The following is a 19271-nucleotide window of genomic DNA, read 5'->3' on the forward strand; positions in this document are numbered from 1 at the left end:
ATAACACTCGTTGGTCGAGTAATTTTAGGTAAATAGTAGTATTTCAAATGGAAGTAATACCCAATTGTCTTTCTATTTAAAACCCACACTCCCTCTGTGGAAGCCTTTGGCTAAATCATCCACAGAAGGAGTGTGGATTTTAAAAGGATAAGCCCAATATAAAAATGCACGAGAAAAATGAAACAGTGATAGCTCATAGTGCGACTTGCAGACTTGCATGCGGCCATAGGCGTCAACATAAAATTAAGATTGAGATATTTTGTCCAAGTATCAAGATTTTTTTTAAAGAACCACGGAACCAATACTAGGCTTGTTTGTACTCATTTTAATGCATTTTTCATGCCGATTCCAAACATGGTCATGACAATTTACAATTCTGACATGTTTGAATTTAAAAAAAAACTTGCAGTCGACACCCGCGTGGAGAGTGCATGCGACTAACCTAAAGGCCTAGATGACGAATGTAGAGAAATCTGCCCATAAAATAAATTTATCTCAACTCGACATGAGATCGTTGTCATAATACAAACAAACTAGTAAGAGTAACAACAGATGTTAATAACAAGATTATTTTGTAATAACTTATTACAATTATTGTGTCATGTCTGGTGCTGTGATGAGATAAACGATTAGAAAATAAAACGGCACAACTTGCAAAATATCGTTGGGCCTCAATTATTTTTCGTTGAGACAGTCCTCATAATACGCAATTTCACAGCCAAAACCAGGTGAGTTTTAAATAAACACTCGTTTCATTTTTATTTGATTTTGCCGTAAAAAAAAAATAATACCAATATGTATATTTTTACGTCTAGATGAAATTCTTATTTCAAATTCATATTAAGTGATTTTATATATTTATATTAAGATCTTAATTTAATTTAATTTAATTTAATTTAATTTAATTTAATTTAATTTAATTTAATTTAATTTAATTTAATTTAATTAATGAACACTTTACCCTGGATCAAGGAAGGCTCCATGGTATGCACATTTCGATTTTTTGTTAAATGTCGAAGATTTGGTTTTGCATGGATTTGGTGCTTGAATACTGTAATAGCAAATATCTGTTTCTTTCATTTTGTCTGTCTGTCTGTCTGTCTGTCTGTCGATGTGTGTGTCTGTCTGTCTCTGTGTCTGTCTGTCTGTCTCTGTTCCCCTTTCTCTCCCACTCTACTCACTCAGTCATTCCCTCTTATTTCTTGTCGATAGCCATAAATGTAAATGTGCTTTATGATACAATGAACTGTGAGTTAAAAGAAGTATGCAATTGGTTCAAATGCAATAAATTATCACTCAATGCATCAAAAACAAACCTTATGCTTATAGGAACAGCATATCGAACAAAACACGCTCAAATAAATGCTGATATCCACTTAGATGGTTGTAAATTAACTCGTGTTTCTACTGCAAAATTCTTAGGTATAACAATTGATGAGAATTTGACGTGGAAATCACAGATACATGAAATTTATAAGGTGTGTTCGAGAAATATAGGTGTCTTAAATAAAGTTAAGCACTTCTTGCCAAAACAATCATTGTATCAATTGTACTGCTCCCTAATTTTGCCTTATATGACCTATAGAATATTGTTGTGGGGTAATGCCAGCAAAGAGTACCTTGTGAAAATTTTTAAACTTCAAAAAGGGCTTTAAGAATCATCTCTAATAGCTCTTATCTATGCCATACAAAGCCTTTGTTTGAAAACTACAATACCTTAAATATTTTCGAATTGTACAACAAAGAACTGGGTATATTTATGTATAAGTATAAAACTGGTTTACTTCCTCAATCATTTGATAATTTATTTACAGAATTGGAAAGTATTCACAAATATGATACGAGAAACAAGACTGATTACAGACTCGAAATACACAAAATTAAATCTGTATTAACTTTGGGACCGAAACTTTGGAACTCGTTCCCCCATGATATTAAAGCGGCTCGAAATTTAAATTCTTTTTAAAAGCGCTTGTCGTCTTTTCTCATGGAGAAAAATCTAAGCATATAATATATCTTTGTTGTAAATTATGTATCAGTACATGTATATAATTGGTTTAGGATTTGTTTGAACTATTTTTCTTATCACATCCGTAATTTTGACTTATTGATCAAATGATTTATTTTTGTGAGTTATTTTCCTACATTACCTTGCTTAATGCTTTTGTTGCTTGAGACATGTGTTTGTGTGTGTGTGTGTAAATGTATGTATCTGTATTTGAGTGTAATTCTTAATTTCTGTAATTCTAGTATTATATTAATTAGCCTAATATTTCTTTTAAGGTGGTGTAACGCTCAATTCAGGCTTTTGCCTTTTGTTACATCTCCGCCATCTTTTTTAAATTCTATTTTGCCGTTTTGTTAAATTTACTTGCATGTATTTTGATATGATGGAAATAAATAAAATATGTAAAAAATATGTATGTATAATATAGTCATGCAGGTTTTGGTAGTTCTATGTGCGGTGTTTGCCGTCTCTTTAGGGCAGTTGGCAACCTTCAAACCAGCTGCTAAGGAAGGGATACCAGGACGATATGTCATCAAGCTTAAGGTATGTATCAGAGTTGTAACATGTCAAGTCATTTTATGGTCGAGTCGAGTCGATCGAGTCATACGACTCGAATCACTGTTCAATTTCTATGGGGCCGGGGCAAATTTGATAATCTGAGTCGAGTCATTTCATGGTCGAGTCGAGTCATTTCTAAAAATCTCGAGTCGAGGCATATGACTCGCCGTACAATTTCTATGAGGCCGGGCAAATTTGAAAATGGCTTTTAATTAAGCGAAGTCGAATTAAAACTAGATTGTCAATGGGGAGAAAATTTTTGGCCAGGTGTAAAAATGGGAGTTTTTTTTCGCCCTTGTGTATAATATGGGTTAAGCCGTTGATCCACTTGGAGTTATGCACATGCGTTCACCCGTGTTAAAACAGGTGCATGGTTATAAAGCAAGCATAATGGTTTTGTTAAATGTTTTTGTTGTTGCTATGATGCAACCAATCACTTGGCATAATTGTAGCTGGTCAAAATCGTCAAATGCAAATGGGTTTTTGACTCATATCATGTTTTATCATCGAGAGATCAACTTCTACTGAAAAACCCACCCTCCACGCCCAATAAGTGTACATGTATTAAGTGAAAGTAAAGTAACAGCGAGTCATGAATAAGTTAACATGTTTTAGCGGAAAATTAGTAAGAATAATCAATTGGTCATAAGTTTTACGTAACTGTGAAAACATGTTTAAAGCTAAATTATGCGGCTTGAATTTACACGAGCATTAAATGTTTATCTGAGCGCTAAACGTTTCAAAGTTAATCATGTGAAACAAAAATAAGAAATGTCAAATATTCACAAAATTAGTTAAATTCGAATTCATGCATAACAATATAAGAATTGAAGTGAATATAATCAAGCCGTGCAGGCTTAATTTGTTAATGGAAATTAAGTTAATGGCTTAACATGTTTAATAAAACATGTTTATCATAATAATTGGGGACACGGATAAGATAATAACTCGCAAGTTAGCAAGTTATTATAATTTTGAATTCAAGTTTAAGTCTTAAAGCTTTCAATTGTATATACTTGAGCCTTAAAAACTGCATATAGCGGTCGTGTTAAACTAAGAATGTCTCCAAGCGCGAAACACTTGAGAAAAATGGTTCACAATGTAAATAGGAACTAGCTGTATAGAAATAAGATCACAAAAGTCAACAAATTCAAAATAAGTTTGATATGACGTTGAATTCATAGCAAATTCTGAAGTCTGAGAATTTGTATGCTAAAATAATCCCACAAAAAGAATGTTTCTGTCGGCATCAAGGAGGCACTTTATCATAAAAACAAAAAGTAGAAGAAAAAGCACTTTACCACATAATCAAAAATAAAATAAAAATAAAACAACCAAAAATGGTTGTTGAAGTTAAAGATACAAGCCAAGTACATGTATGTCACCAGTTTCCTGGGCATTGTGGTAAATACATACCAATTAATTGTGCCTAAGATGGGAAATAAATACGTGAAATGAGTGAAGCAAAACCTTTCATGTCTATAAAAGAAAACGCACATGTGCAGTTATTTTTCGGCTTTCAATGATATTATGCATTAATTATATGCATTTATGACAAATCATGTCAAATGACATGGTCATTATTTGAAATCTGCGTAAAGTATGGAATTGGGTGTTATAAAATACACTTGGAGGCTTTGGTAACTTGTGCCCTTAATTAGTGCAAATTATGGTCATGTTTGGCTGGGGCATTCACATAGGGAATAATATGTGCCCTGAAATGGCTGCGGATTATGGTCTTGTCCGGGTCAAGGGTCACTTTCCCATGGAATCTAGAAGGGTGCCAATTGGCGAATATTTATGGTGAACAATGGTAACTTATGCCCTTAATTAGTGCAAATTATGGTCATGTTTGGCTTTGGGGCATTTACCATAGGGAATAATATGTGCCCTGAAATGGCTGCGGATTATGGTCTTGTCCGGGTCAAGGGTCACTTTCCCATGGAATCTAGAAGTTGTTAAATTAATAACGTCATAAGAAATAATGTGCCTTTAAATACGCGCAGATTATGGTCATGTCTGGTGTAGAGGCATTTTTCTTTGGTATGAGATACTTAAGAAATCCCATAGAGGATATTCTTTATAAATAAACCAAATGATCTCTCGGTTGGTATAGAACATGACCACCACAAAATTTTGTTGTCTCCCATGTTTGTTTTTGAGTCCATTGACAATCTGAGTAGTGTCATTTTATGGTCGAGTGGAGTCATTGCTAGCAATGTCCGAGTCGAATCGAGTCATATGACTCGAGTCACTGTACAATTTCTATGTGGCCGGGGCAAATTTGAAAATCTGAGTCGAATCATTTCATGGTCGAGTGGAGTCATTGCTAGCAATGTCCCGAGTCGAATCGAGTCATATGACTCGAGTCACTGTACAATTTCTATGGGGCCGGGCAGATTTGAAAAAATGAGTCGAGTCATTTCATGGTCGAGTGGAGTCATTGCTAGCAATATCCCGAGTCGAATCGAGTCATATGACTCGAGTCACTGTACAATTTCTATGTGGCCGGGGCAAATTTGAAAATATGAGTGGAGTCATTTCATGGTCGAGTGGAGTCATTTCTAGCAATATCTCGAGTCGAGTCATATGACTCGAGTCACTGTACAATTTCTATGGGGCCGGGGAAAATTTAAAAATCTGAGTCGAGTCATTTCATGGTCGAGTGAAGTCAGTTCTAGCAATATCTCGAGTCGAGTCAAATAAATCGAGTCACTGTGCAATCTCTATGGGAAAAGCTTGAAAAATCTTGAGTTGAGTCATTGCATTTTGATAAGTCGAGTCTCAAGTCGAGTCATGACTCGTTGCAAGTCTTGCATTTATATCATAAAGGAGGGTGAATAGCCTATATAAATTTACATTGGGTCCAGACCCTATCTATAAGGCATGTGAAAACACTTATATAGAAGGCCCGACACGCGACATTAATCCATCAAAGACAGTGCCTTTTTGTGAGGACTCTTTTTGTGCATTTCTTCTTAAAACAGGATGAATCTTTGATTATTTTCTCGAATCTAATTTTTGTATCTTCCCCCGGACCGGGATAGCTGTTCATGGTTATAATTCAGTGATTTTTAAAAAGAAAATTGGAACTTTTTTTATTGAGTTGAATTTTCAAAAAACGCAAGACTTTGGAATACTTTAGGAAGACTTCTACACAGAAAAGTAAGTCTATTAGAGAGCGAGAATCACTTCCAAGTCTTTTTATATGATACGGGCTTATCCCTCAGAATTTGAAAAAAAAGAAGTTAAAGGCCAGTGGGCACATCAGCAAAATGACGTCAATACAACGTCGGAACGTCGTATAATGGTTGTTGGATAGTTGTATATGAAAGTTTTTTACAACCATCCTACAACCACATTCCGACGTCATTTTGCTGACGTGCCCACTGGGAGACCTTCCGCTGTTTCATCGAGTACAATTGCACACCCCACCCTCATCAAAAAAATCCTCCGAACGAGAGCAAAATAAATTTATGAGGCCTTAAAATTGGGCTTCCTTAGGTATACGTAAACAGGGCTTCTTTTTCCCATAGAAGAAACGTATTAATATCACTGACTGTTGTAAATTACATCAAAAGTCGTTTCCCTTTACAGGAAGATACCAGCGTAGAAAATTTCATTGGAACAGCAGATTTCAAAAGCCTTGGAATTAAAGTTCGTCATACTTACACCATAATCCATGGTCTTGCTGTCGAATTTCCCTCCAAATATATCGATAAGGTAAGACACTTGAAAGTCGCCGCTCTATAGATGAGTTGACCTCAATGTAACCCCGTGCAACCACTACACTGTTCAATAGCCTTATTGTGATGTGGCGGGAGTTTTAAAACACGAGCCCTGAACAAAATACGATGAGCGCGCATACTGCCAGGCAAAAAACAATGGAAATTGTGATGATGCGTGCGAATACTGTCAGGCATTGACGTCAGAAGTCAACTCGTCTATAGAAATTATGAGATCTCTTTTGTAAGATTTTTCGCACAACGTTTTCCCTCAAAATATTTTCTTAAGATCGATCAGTAGGCCTATATCAATAATAAAACTGATGAGTAAAAATGATGATGTTCATCATGTTCATGTTTATAACTAGCCGGCTAGGAGTTTCCTGATTACGAAATAATATAAATGCTCATGGACAGTATTTTGTGGGACATTCATGAGAGCACATCAGACATATCGAATTGCATTCTGAATACGAAGAATGTCTTGATGATAGTCAAATAATATTGATTTTTTTTTTTAATTCGCGATATAATACAAATTTTATGGCAAATGATTACATATTAATATTTTTGATATTTAACCGTCCTCGAAGTTAACTTCATAAATCTATTGATATATTGATACCTTTCGTATTTTTTCCCTAAAACACCAAAAATGTAGGTCTTTGGGGCAAAATTATTTGATATCAGAAGGATATTCCTCGTATTCAGGATATTTTTCTGCGTGGGGAGACTATTTTGAGGGGAAAATCACAACAGTTAAGCCTAAGGGTAGCGTGCCCCTCCGTTGGCAAACTATATTTTCAACCAAAAGGTTGATCAGAAGATGAAAATCCGCAATATTCGTGATCGCGTGATAAATTAGCCCTTCCTTAATTTACATGATCTGACCGGTACGGGTTTTCTCGTAAAATGACTTTTACCCCGGACAGTGTCTGTAAGCTATACCAGGCTGACTGCGCCTTTGAATCATTCCATACTGCAGTTACTGTCCGTTTTCCTATACACAATACACAGTGCTCTCACCATTGACGCGCGACCTTTACAAATAGTGTATGTTAGAAGTATATTGCATTTGCCTAGTTAACATCACTGTGTGAAAAATAACCGGCCAATATTTAAACTATTCTCCAAACTTCTAGCAAATATATTTCTCTAACATGACCTAAAATTACAGCTAGGTTAGATGTTCAGAAATAGTCGCACTTTCGTAGAATATGAGTGAGGGCAAAGCATAGCTAGCCAACTCCCCGTGTTAATTGAATGGAGATTTGACCGAAAATATTGAGCTATATTGGTAACGGACCGCTCCGTTCTGAATGATGCCACAAAAAAACGGTACAAGCTACATTTAAACTATTCTATGAAATTCTAAGAAAATATAGTTTTGTAACATGTCCTAAATTTTTAGCTAATTTAGGTGTTTGGAAATAGTCGCACTTTTGTGTTTTAGGAAGGATATGTAAACGACAGATAACACCAAAAATATGAAGAAATTATTTCCAAACCGTGTTAAGTCAACAATCATTATGTTGCTCATTTTCAAGAATGCTGGTTAACAAAAAGCAGGCCATTGTCTCATTTCGTGAACAAAGGTCCACATACCATTGTTTCCTTGCGTTTCCTTTATAATCAGTTACCCAACTGAAGCTGTATTATAGCACCTCATAGCGATACCGCAGATATAAAACAGACACATGTGCACAACCAGAGAAGATCCGATTTAATCAGTTGAGCTGTTTCAATGAGTGTTATCTTGGTTTAATAGCTTTTAATGGGGTTTAAGTCCTGCAAAGGTCGAGATGAATTCCACTGTAGACATGACTGCATCATGCGTCGTGAAGTTGTTTATACTAACGCACTTGCGGGTCCATTCTTGACGGACTACCCTTTAACGGTAAATTTGTCTTGAAAGTTTTCCTTAATCTTCTTTTATTATCATTTTGTTTTAAAGCTGCGTGCTTTGCCAGGTATTGATATAATATACGAAGATGCTGTAATGCGTACAATGCAGGATATTGCGTCCTGGGGATTAGACAGAATAGACCAGAGAGGATATCCGCTAGATAATAAATTGTCTACCCGCAGTAAGTATTCATAGGTCTATGGTATATCAAATCAACTTTAGGCCTCGTATCCATAGGCTGTTCCGTTGTGGCATGTGCCCTTGTTCCGTGCTTACTTTTTCCCATGTGACCTACCACACAGACAACGAACCTTTGTTTTGCTTAGTGGCCGTATCCATAGGTTGTCTGTGTGGCAGGTCACATGGGAAAAAGTAAACACGGAACAAGGGCACATGCCACAACGGAACAGCCTATGGATACGAGGCCTTAGATCCATGAAGTGAAATGGGCTACCGTATTCCTGATGCAATCCATATGGCCTCATATTATGTAAGACATGATCTTAATCTCCCACACAGGGAGTATGAATCTCAAATGGATTCACCCATTCAGGTAACTCCATTTGAAATTCACACTCCTGTGTGGAAGATTAAGATTAAGGACGTGTATTCCATAAGCCTTTTTGAAGATTACTCACTTCAAAGTACGCCCTCTCCTTTTGTGACCGCCATATTTCAAAATAGGTTATAGTGTATGGATTTCAACTCATAACTGCCCAATGGAGGAGGTGAATGGAGCCCGTAAAACCTCGCCCTAAAAGCTAAGTTATTATTAAAATCTATTGCCCAAAACATCATAGTCTGTATAGAGGAATCGAAGTGAAGATTTAAGACTGATGGTTTTGGGCGAAAATAAAACAAACCACATTATTTTGTAGTATTTGAGGAGCACCAGGCAATATAATTGGGTTTCAATGGAATAGTTGCGAACTTTGGGCAATGTGTCGATCTTCTGGTATGTCTGGCAATTCACGTAGTCCTAAATGTTGATCATTGGGCCTGCTCCCTCATCTGGTAAATTTGCCAACATGGCAGGAACATTGTCGATGCCACATTTTCTATAAGGGCTTCGGCAACAGTACTTCCTAGTACTAGTATGCCTACAAGAAGTGTGTGTGCTTGTTTCTTGCAGTGGACGGAACAGATCAGAAGATATATGTGATAGACACCGGTATTCGCTCTACTCACAATGACTTCGGAGGCCGGGTAACCTACTTCTGGGATTTTGAACCTGAGGTTAGTTTAAATGAGATAATGAAACCATTGCCAGGGTGTGGGAGCACGTGTGGCCGAGTGGATAAGGCGCACGACTCATATACATAGGTTGTGAGTTCGAGCCCCGCTCGTGCCAACGTATTGTGTCCTTGGGCAAGGCACTTTATCCTCATTGCCTACTGGGGGATGGAGTTGGGTTGGATTGGATTGGATTGGATGTTTGTTTCAATGTTTGCAATATTGGCACTGATTAAGCTGCTGCCTGCAAATTGCATTGTGTCGTTTAGGTGTGTTTAATGTAGGCCTACATTTCTAGCAATTTGACCTGCGGGTCACCATTAGAGTTTGAAATAAAAACCTTCCTTTTTTTGTGTGTGTGCAGTTCGAAACAGTGCATTAATTTTACATTGTTTCTAATACGATTTAAGTATAATGAAAGACAAAGATAAAGAGAATTTATCGCGTCTGACGTCATCTGTCAATCATCAAACTCGAGCACGGTTTGTTTACAAGTGTCGTGATGATGACTTGCTGAACGCGGATTTATAACCGGGCGCCTTATTGTAAATTTTGCACCTTTCGACATGCAAACCATCTCAAAAGTTAGGTCTTTATAGTAGGAAACTTTCATAACCGAAGGCACCATGCCCCATGCCTAGAAAAGCTGCTTTTTGCCTTGTAAAAGTACGTAATTTTTCGCCATTTAATTGCTGCTATTCCTTTTCTCCGATCAGCACCAGATAGATCGGTCTTCCTTTTACGCGCTGATTAACCTGTGTAAACCAATCAAGGATCGTAATTGACAGTGACATCAGACGCGATAAATTCTTTTTATCTCTGTCTTTAATTATAAGCTATTATAACACGCCTTGTTTTTTCATTTTAAATATCCCGCCACATGATTGCAGAACCGTGGTGAAGATTGCAATGGTCATGGCACCCATTGCTCTGGGACTGCAGCAGGAACTACGTTCGGTATTGCTAAGAATGCAGAGCTTTACAGTGGACGTGTGTTGGCTTGTTGGGGATCGGGAGCATGGGACGACCTCATCAAAGGTAAATACGACATTATATAAACTGTGCTAAAAAAGAAATTTATAATAGGCCTATTTCACAAGGTCATATCTTAAAATCCTGTCCATAAAAATGAACCAAAATTACACTACTTAACACAATACTCTACTCTAAACACATGTCAGTAATCCAACTGACACCACAGCAAAATGCACTGACACGGAACAGATTTCTGGACCACTCACAGGCGAATAACTGGCACCCAGCAAAAGAAATATCTGAGAATGCGTACAAGATTCTTACACATGTACGACGTACTTTCCAAAGAGTAAGTGGAATAATGTGGAACGGGGCTGCTTCTGCTTTTCACACACTTTCTTCAAGAAACAGGTCTTGTTCCAAGTTCCATTTACTCACAGATTTCTTGTGTTGGGTGCCAATTATTGAGTTGTGAATGTGGCCCAGGAAGTAATTTAGTAAGCTCTTACACTATGTATTACATTTCACACTTCTGTCATAAGTAGCTATAAGTTGAGATATCATATAATCATGATAATGACTTACTCTTAATTACAAAGAAATGTAAATTATGGGTGCGCTACGTAGATAATACCTTTACAAACGTTTTAGAGATATAAGACTGCAAAATTACAGTTGTATCTCTTTCTGGAAACATGTCCTTGAAATTGTACGCATACCTGATAAGATTTAAGTTCATTAGAAACATCAGATTGATGTACCTACTCGATCTTTCAAATCTACAAATCTGACATTTATGGTTTTTTACCTTGTCATGCAGTCGACACCCTCGTATAGGGTTAAGAATTGTGCCAAATAGGCCTAAATGTGTATAGGGGACTGACTGATCTCGTTAACTTCAAAACCAATTTTTATTGCAAACAATTCTTTAGCCACTGTAACTTTCCACAAATTGATTTCAGCACTGGATCAATTAGCTCTGGAGTCCGGCAACAGAATCGCCTCATTATCCCTTGGCGGACCAGCATATGACATCGTCGACGAAGCAGTTGAGAGGTTGGTTAAGGCTGGCGTGGTAGTGGTAATTGCTGCCGGAAACTCCAATGATGATGCTTGTCTTTATACGCCAGCTAGAGCTCCATCAGTAAGTAGAGGGGTGTAGATGACGTGTGACTTTATTTATTCGTCATGTGTGTCGACTGCAGACGACAAGGTTTTTTTTTTTAATTCACAAATTCCACATGAAATGCATTAAAATGAGTACAAACAAGCTTCAGAAGCTCTTGAGAATGAGATAGCTCTTGATAATTTGAGAAAATATCTCAAGACTTGGACTTTTCATGTGAAGCCTACGGCTTGTTTGCAAGGGGTTGTGGCGCCTGGGGCTAAGGATACATAATGGCGCTCCTCCCCAATTCTTGAAATAAATGCATGCGGAAGATCGAAAATTTGCACAAATATGGCCTATCGTTCATTAATAATTGGTTATAATGAAGTTGAATATCGGTATTAATTGATCTTTTAAATGATTTTGTGCCAAAATGCGCGCGCAGACATTTTGATTTTCGTCGCTAGGAGGGGGCGCAGAATCGATGCTGAATTGGCCAATTCGGCGCACGTGCCCCCTCTGCCCCCTCCCCATCGCTCGCTACGCCACTAGCAGCGCTGAAAATCAGTTAGTCCAGGCCCTGTCCTACAGACCCGTATACATTTTTCAAAGAGGAAAGTTTGAAAGTTGATTCGAGTAGGGTATGCATAGGTCTTCCAAATTCTACTAGGTGGAAAACTCCAAACCCGGGCAAACTCTGTATATGGCCATTTTTCAAAATGGCCGCCAAAATGTACTTATGAACCAGGTAAAATGACAATAACTCTGAAACTACTTGACCTAGAGGGGTGATTGAGGTGTCTATCCCCACTAAATCAAGGCTGTCTGATTGAATGAAGGGGGTTTCATGGATGTCTGAGGTCCAGGACACCTGGAATCCAAGATGGCCGCCAGTAGCAACCATAATCATCATATTAGCCAGATGATATGACAATAATTCGTAATCTGCCTGACCTACAAGGGTCATTGAGGTGTCTATCCCCACTAAATCAAGGCTGGCTAGTGAATGAAGGAGGTTTCATGGATGTCTGAGGTCCAGGACACCTGAAATCCAAGATGGCCGCCCATAGCAACCATAAATCATCATATCAGCCAGGTAAAATGACAATAATTCGGAATCTGCTTGACCTACAAAGGTCATTGAGGTGTCTATCCCCACTAAATCAAGGCTGACTGAGTGAATGAAGGGGTTTCATGGATATCTGAGGTCCAGGACACCTGGAATCCAAGATGGCCGCCCATAGCAACCATAAATCATCAAATTAGCCAGGTGAAATGACAATAATTCGGAATCTGCCTGACCTACAAGGGTCATTGAGGTGTATATCCCACTAAATCAAGGCTGGTTGAGTAAATGAAGGGGGTTTCATGGATTGTCTGAGGTCTAGGACACCTGAAATTCAAAATGGCCACCCGCAGCAACCATAATCATCATATTAGCCAGATGAAATGACAATAATTCGGAATCTGCTTGACCTACAAGGGTCATTGAGGTCTCTATCCCTACTAAATCAAGACTGTCTAATTGAATGATGAGGGTGTCGTGGTTGTCTGATGTCTAGGACACCCTCAATCTAAGATGGCCGCCCATAGTAACCATATAATATTCACATTAACCAGGTGAAATGACAATATCTCGGTAATTATTTAATCTAGAAGAGCAATTAAGGTGTGTAACTTCGCTAAATCAAGTCACACCAAATCCAGATGGCAGTCATAGGCTAGGCTAGTTTCCATGGCTGACTGAGGTCTTGGACACCTAAAATACAAGATAGCATGCAACCACATGCATATTTCCACAGTTATAACTCTTGCAAATGATTTGACTCGGGGTATAGGTACATGAAATGTTGCCCAATTAACCAATGTTACGTTATTGATTGTTAATTTAGAAATTGACAGACATGACAGAGGAAAAGGAAGAAAGTACATCTGAGATTGATGGACTTAATCTCCTTATTCCCAAGCCTGCTCATCCTCCTCCAGACCCTGAAAAATGTATCCATTTGTCAAAAGAAGAGCAAGAAATCACAGTCACTTCAGAGTTGTGAAACTGGTAGGAAACGTGTACGAGCAGTGACGAGAGGTAGCTGAACTCAAAGATGATGATGTTCACAGACATTTTTTTCTCGCACCCTTGTTTCTTTTATTCGTACCCTATCAGAGCAACATATTGCACAGTTAATGTAAATATGCTTGGTTTGGCTGCTAGGCCCTAGACGGAGAACGACGGTGCTGCGCGTGACTGGTATGAGGTGGGCTTAAGGACCCTCATCTACCTGAGGTTCCTCTGGTGCTATGTGTACGTATTTCGTGTATTTGTATATACCATTAATTTTATAACATGCAATCATGTTATGGTACTTGAATGTATAATCAGGTCAAAGAACCTTAAGCTTTTTGTGAACATCATCATCTTTGAGTTCAGCTACCTCTCGTCACTGCTCGTAAATGTTTCCCACCAGTTTCACCACTCTGAAGTGACTGTGATTTCTTGCTCTTTTTTTGAGAAATGATACATTTTTCAGGGTCTGGAGGAGCATGAGCAGGCTTGGGAATAAGGAGATTAAGTCCATCAATCTCAGATGTACTTTCTTCCTTTTCCTCTTGTCATGTCTGTCAATCTCTACTCACCTGTAATATTAACAAACAAAATTAACATTTTGTAACATTGGTTAAGTGGGCAACATTTCATGTACCTATACCCCAAGTCAAATCATTTGCAAGAGTTATAACTGTGGAAATATGCATGTGGTTGATATGGGTAGCCATCTTGTATTTTAGGTGTCCAAGACCTCAGATAACCATGGAAACTAGCCTTGATTTTCATATGTACATAGGTTCTAATTGATGACATTTCATTTGGTTTATAGTGGTTGCTATGACTGACATCTGGATTTGGTGTGACTTGATTTAGCGAAGTTACACACCTTTTAAGGTGTGTTGCTCTTCTAGAATAAATAGTTACAGAGATATTGTCATTTCACCTGGTTAATATGAATATTATATGGTTACTATGGGCAGCCATTAGATTGTGGGTGTCCTAGACATCAGACAACCACGACACCCTCTTCATTCAATTAGACAGTCTTGATTTAGTAGGGATAGAGACCTCAGTGACCCTTGTAGGTCAAGCAGATTCCAAATTATTGTCATTTCATCTGGCTAATATGATGATTATGGTTGCTACGGGCGGCCATCTTGAATTTCAGGTGTCCTAGAACTCAGACATCCATGAAACTCCCTTCATTCACTCAGCCAGTCTTTATTTAGTGTGGATATACACCTCAATGACCCTTGTAGGTTAATGCAGATTCCGAATTATTGTCACTTCACCTGGCTAATTTGATGATTTATGGTTGCTATGGGCGGCCATCTTGGATTTCAGGTGTCCTGGACCTCAAATATCCACGAAACCCCCTTCATTCACTCAGCCAGCCTTGATTTAGTGGGGTTAGACACCTCAATGACCCTTGTAGGTCAAGCAGATTCCGAATTATTGTCATTTCACCTGGATAATATGATGATTTATGGTTGCTATGGGCGGCCATCTTGGATTTCAGGTGTCCTGGACCTCAGGTATCCATGAAACCCCCTTCATTCACTCAGCCAGCCTTGATTTAGTGGGGTTAGACACCTCAATGACCATTGTAGGTCAGGCAGATTCCGAATTATTGTCATATTATATTGTCATATCTGGCTAATATGGTGATTATGGTTGCTACGGGCGGCCATCTTGGATTCCAGGTGTTATGGACCTCAGACATCCATGAAACCCCCTTCATTTAACCAGACAGCCTTGATTTAGTGGGGATAGACACCTCAATCACCCCTCTAGGTCAAGTAGTTTCAGAGTTATTGTCATTTTACCTGGTTCATACGTACATTTTGGCGGCCATTTTGAAAAATGGCCATATACAGAGTTTGCCCGGGTTTGGAATGTTCCACCTAGTAGAATTTGAAAGACCTATGCATACCCTACTCGAATCAACTTTCAAACTTTCCTCTTTGAAAAATGTATACGGGTCTGTAGGACAGGGCCAGGACTAAGTTTTGTGTTTGTTGCAACGAACAATGACGGAATATTGCAACAATAATACCCGGGAAACTCAACTTTAGAGGTGACTGTATGTATATTTCAATAGGTCCCCTTTTTTGAAGTTGACCGATGACCCCCTTTTTTCAGGTATGGCTGCCCCAATGACCCCCTTTTTCAGGTATGCTTCATCGAAATGCCACAAAATAATTCTCTTATTTTAGCAAATTTGTATTGGAAATCTAGGAAATTTGGAACAAGAAATATAATTCTACTCCATTTTTTTCCAACATTTTCTACCCGATGACCGCATCTATAGGCTGTAACTGTCGGTGCCACAATCTACACGGAAGATAGCAACTATAACAAGATTGGAGATGAGCGTGCTAGCTTTTCGAACTATGGATCGTGCCTGGATATCTTTGCTCCTGGTCAATGGATTCCCAGTGCGTGGCATGCCACTGATGATGCTACCAACACGCTTAGTGGTACTTCTATGGCAACACCTCATGTGGCTGGTAGGTTTGTTAGTTTGTTTGTCTGTCTGTCGGTTGTCATAGTCCCGGCCAACGCACTGCAGTGTTTATTGTGTCCGATTTGAGCGCTGACATATTGGAAAATGTTGCCAATTAATATTCATGAGAGTGTACATTCAACGTCCAGTTATCGAATTGGGTGGGGTGTGTTTGGCAGGTGTGAAATACATCTGACTGGGTGTTTTAATTACGTAACGCATAAAGGTTTTGGCATCATTGAATGGCTGCCTAGTGCTGTTATATGCTTAGTTTCTATAATGATGATTATTATTTTCTTTATTCATTCCTTTCTTTTCCTTTCTCTGCACTTATTCTTTTTTATGCCTACACTTTAGGGACCTGTCACTCCCTCGCTCTCCTTCTCCCTCTCTCCCCTTCTCCTCTTCCTTTCTTTTTGTTTTTGTCTTCCTCCCCCAGAGTAGGCCTAAAGCAACATCGATTTTTTATACTTTGTGTGTCTCATTCATCAAAAATACTCAGAGTATCATTATATTTGGCAGAAGCACTAAATGGTCATCCTTAAATATTTCTTCGTTTCCCTGGTTACCACTTATAGGTGTAGCAGCTCTTCTGATGCATGAAGGAATTGATGCGGCGAGTGTCCCAGGTTATCTGGTAGCTGATGGCACGCCAGGAGTAGTTCAAAACGCTGGAGCAGGAAGTCCTAATGTTATGCTCTTTGCTATACCATCAGATTAACATCACGGTAAGTATAGAACACTATGAATATCCCACAGGCTAGGCAGAGAGAGAAAGACATAACAGCGAGAGAAAAAGAGTGGAGGAAGAGGAAAGAGAGAAGGGACAGGCCAAAACAGACAGGGACACGGTAAGAAGGAGAAAGGCCCGGAGAAAGATGGACAATATAGCGCTTATGCATGGGGGGGGCGGAGGGGGGGGGTAGAGTGTTTCCCAACTTGATTATTATGGACCAAAAGAATCAATGAAAAAATTTCAATTTTTCGCGCGGAATTGTACGAATAAAGCCATTTTCTTCGCGCGCATGTCATTCTTGGAGCAGTTCATCCTCAAAATATATTGCCCGATATGTAGATGCCTATACATCACCTATACATCAATGAACGTAATATACCTGGTCAAAATTATGTACACTAGGGATCTTTACCCCCACAACCCATCCCCACCCCACACCGACAACTGATATACCGGTACGCCATTGGGAGAATTCAAACAATCATAATAAAAACTGAAAGCAAATTAGACTTGGATAAGTAGTATTTAGTAGTAAAATCGAACTTCTTTCCATATCCCTATAGGGCACGTTGGCGCAGCGGTACGGGCTCTGCCTTGTAATCGGTGGATTGCGAGTTCGAGCCCCGGCGGTGTCATCGTGTTGTGCTCTTGGGCAAGGTGCTTTACCTTACTTGCCTCTCTCTACCCAGGGGTGAAATGGGGAGCTGTTATGAATATTGTCCATTGAGCGCCGCCCAAAGGTATGAGCATGCCTTGGGCATTGTATGGCAGCTGACATGTTATAACGACAGCGGAATAAATGTAAAGCGCTTTTGGTACATGTAGGCGCTGTATAAATACCAACATTTATTTATTTATTTTATCCCTGTCCCATCATATCCGGATGGCATCCCTTTGAGCACTCTGAGCACTATTGGGATTAGCCTGGCTTCGGCCGAATGTTATTAATAAAAAAATATATATTTTCATTTTTGTATTTTTCAGAATGGAATCCTTCGTCAGCATTTGATCAATGGTACATTTCAGCCAAGACAACGAGAGACATTTGGATTGACTTTAAAGTCAAAAGTATAACCACTGGTGAACAATTTTAAAATGGTGCGGATATTAACTGAAGATTATTTAATTATTTAAAATTTAATACTTGCGTTCAAACAAAGGGCGTTTTAAATCTTTAAATTACAAGTATTGTTCCAGAAAATCTGATTTTTGATAAATAATATAATTAGTCATTTAATCATTCAATTAGTAATGCACGTAAATGACTAACTAAATCATGATAAATGGCAAAGTCATAAATTCGTCATTAGTCATGCAATTTCTTATTCTTTACAAATTGAATATCAAAGTCATAAATATGTTGAAATTATGTAAATTAATGTGAAATGATATAACTGTTCTTTTAGCATTATAAATGTATATATGATTTCAGCATTATTTTTCTTGAATAAAAGAATTATATCTTGTATGACTAACTGTTGTTATATCTTGTATGACTAATTTTTTCCCAAAGCTCACTACCTTTCACAAGATGCTGTGAACTAAGCGCAGTGATTTATAGTGCGCTACGCACAGGCACAGCGCCTAGACGTGGATCCACAAGCCTCAGCACACTTTACAGGTTGTCGCTGACCACTACGGCCCCACATCATTCCATAAACCATTTAACAACAAATCAGGGACTTTGCTGCTTCAAGAGCGCACACCCTAGACATTCCACAAATATCCATCGCAACCAGGATCAGCTCCCCGAGTTTCGTACGGGTTACAACGAGACAATTAGCATTAAGTTTCTTGTCCAGGGGAATTCCAAGCTAACTCAATTTTCCACGAGAGCATATTATAGGCACCGCCAGGGTTCGAGCCCGCAACCTCTTGCACCATAGTCGAACGCCTTAACGATTGAGCTAACTTGACTTGACTTGAACTACCAAATCGCAACAATTTAAAATAGTTGCTAACCTTAGGGGCCGTTCACAAACACTTGTTAGAGGAGCCTGATGCAAAAAGGGGGGCTGAAAGGGGGAGGCTGAAAAAAATAACCACAAATTTTCCTGGGAAAATTGAGTTTTATATGCTTTTCTATGGGGTTGACCTATAATTTTCATGTCAAAAAAAAAAAAGGGGGGCTGAAATTTTTAGAGGTCTGTAAAGAAATGGGCCCTTAAATGTCAGAAGCGCTTTGCTCGGGGGGGGGGTGGGGGAGGGGTTCGTGGAAAATATTTGGACGGGGGTGCTAAAAGTATAGACTAAGTATCTCTATACCGATTAATATACCTCGTTTGTATCAGTTAACCAACCCATCTCTATACCATTGTTACAAATGGTGGAGTTGGAGTCAGTCTTACAACAGCCCATCTTAATACCATCACCGAAATAAGGGGTCATTCATATACCCGAAACAACTTCAAAACCACCCCATTGGTACACCAAAAACGATGAAAATGCACCTCAAAACTTTTGAGCATCCCC

At 38.6% G+C, this 19271-nt stretch overlaps 1 protein-coding gene and 1 long non-coding RNA gene across 2 annotated transcripts; both read left to right on the top strand.

Annotated features, from left to right (window-relative positions):
* The first annotated feature begins 2437 nt into the window (after nt 1–2437).
* Nucleotides 2438–13564, top strand: LOC140163785 (aqualysin-1-like). The gene is made up of 7 exons (XM_072187101.1): nt 2438–2551; nt 6164–6289; nt 8246–8378; nt 9330–9433; nt 10321–10468; nt 11368–11549; nt 13406–13564. The coding sequence occupies exons 1-7, from the start codon at nt 2438–2440 to the stop codon at nt 13562–13564; spliced, it is 966 nt and encodes a 321-aa protein (XP_072043202.1).
* A 2303-nt stretch (nt 13565–15867) lies between these two features.
* Nucleotides 15868–18129, top strand: LOC140164053 (uncharacterized). The gene is made up of 3 exons (XR_011860481.1): nt 15868–16067; nt 16642–16791; nt 17784–18129. It is a non-coding gene; the product is annotated as an uncharacterized lncRNA (long non-coding RNA).
* Nucleotides 18130–19271: the final 1142 nt, after the last annotated feature.

This window comes from Amphiura filiformis, chromosome 11 (assembly GCF_039555335.1).
Source record: "Amphiura filiformis chromosome 11, Afil_fr2py, whole genome shotgun sequence".
In the NCBI taxonomy this organism is placed as follows: Eukaryota; Metazoa; Echinodermata; class Ophiuroidea; order Amphilepidida; family Amphiuridae; genus Amphiura; species Amphiura filiformis.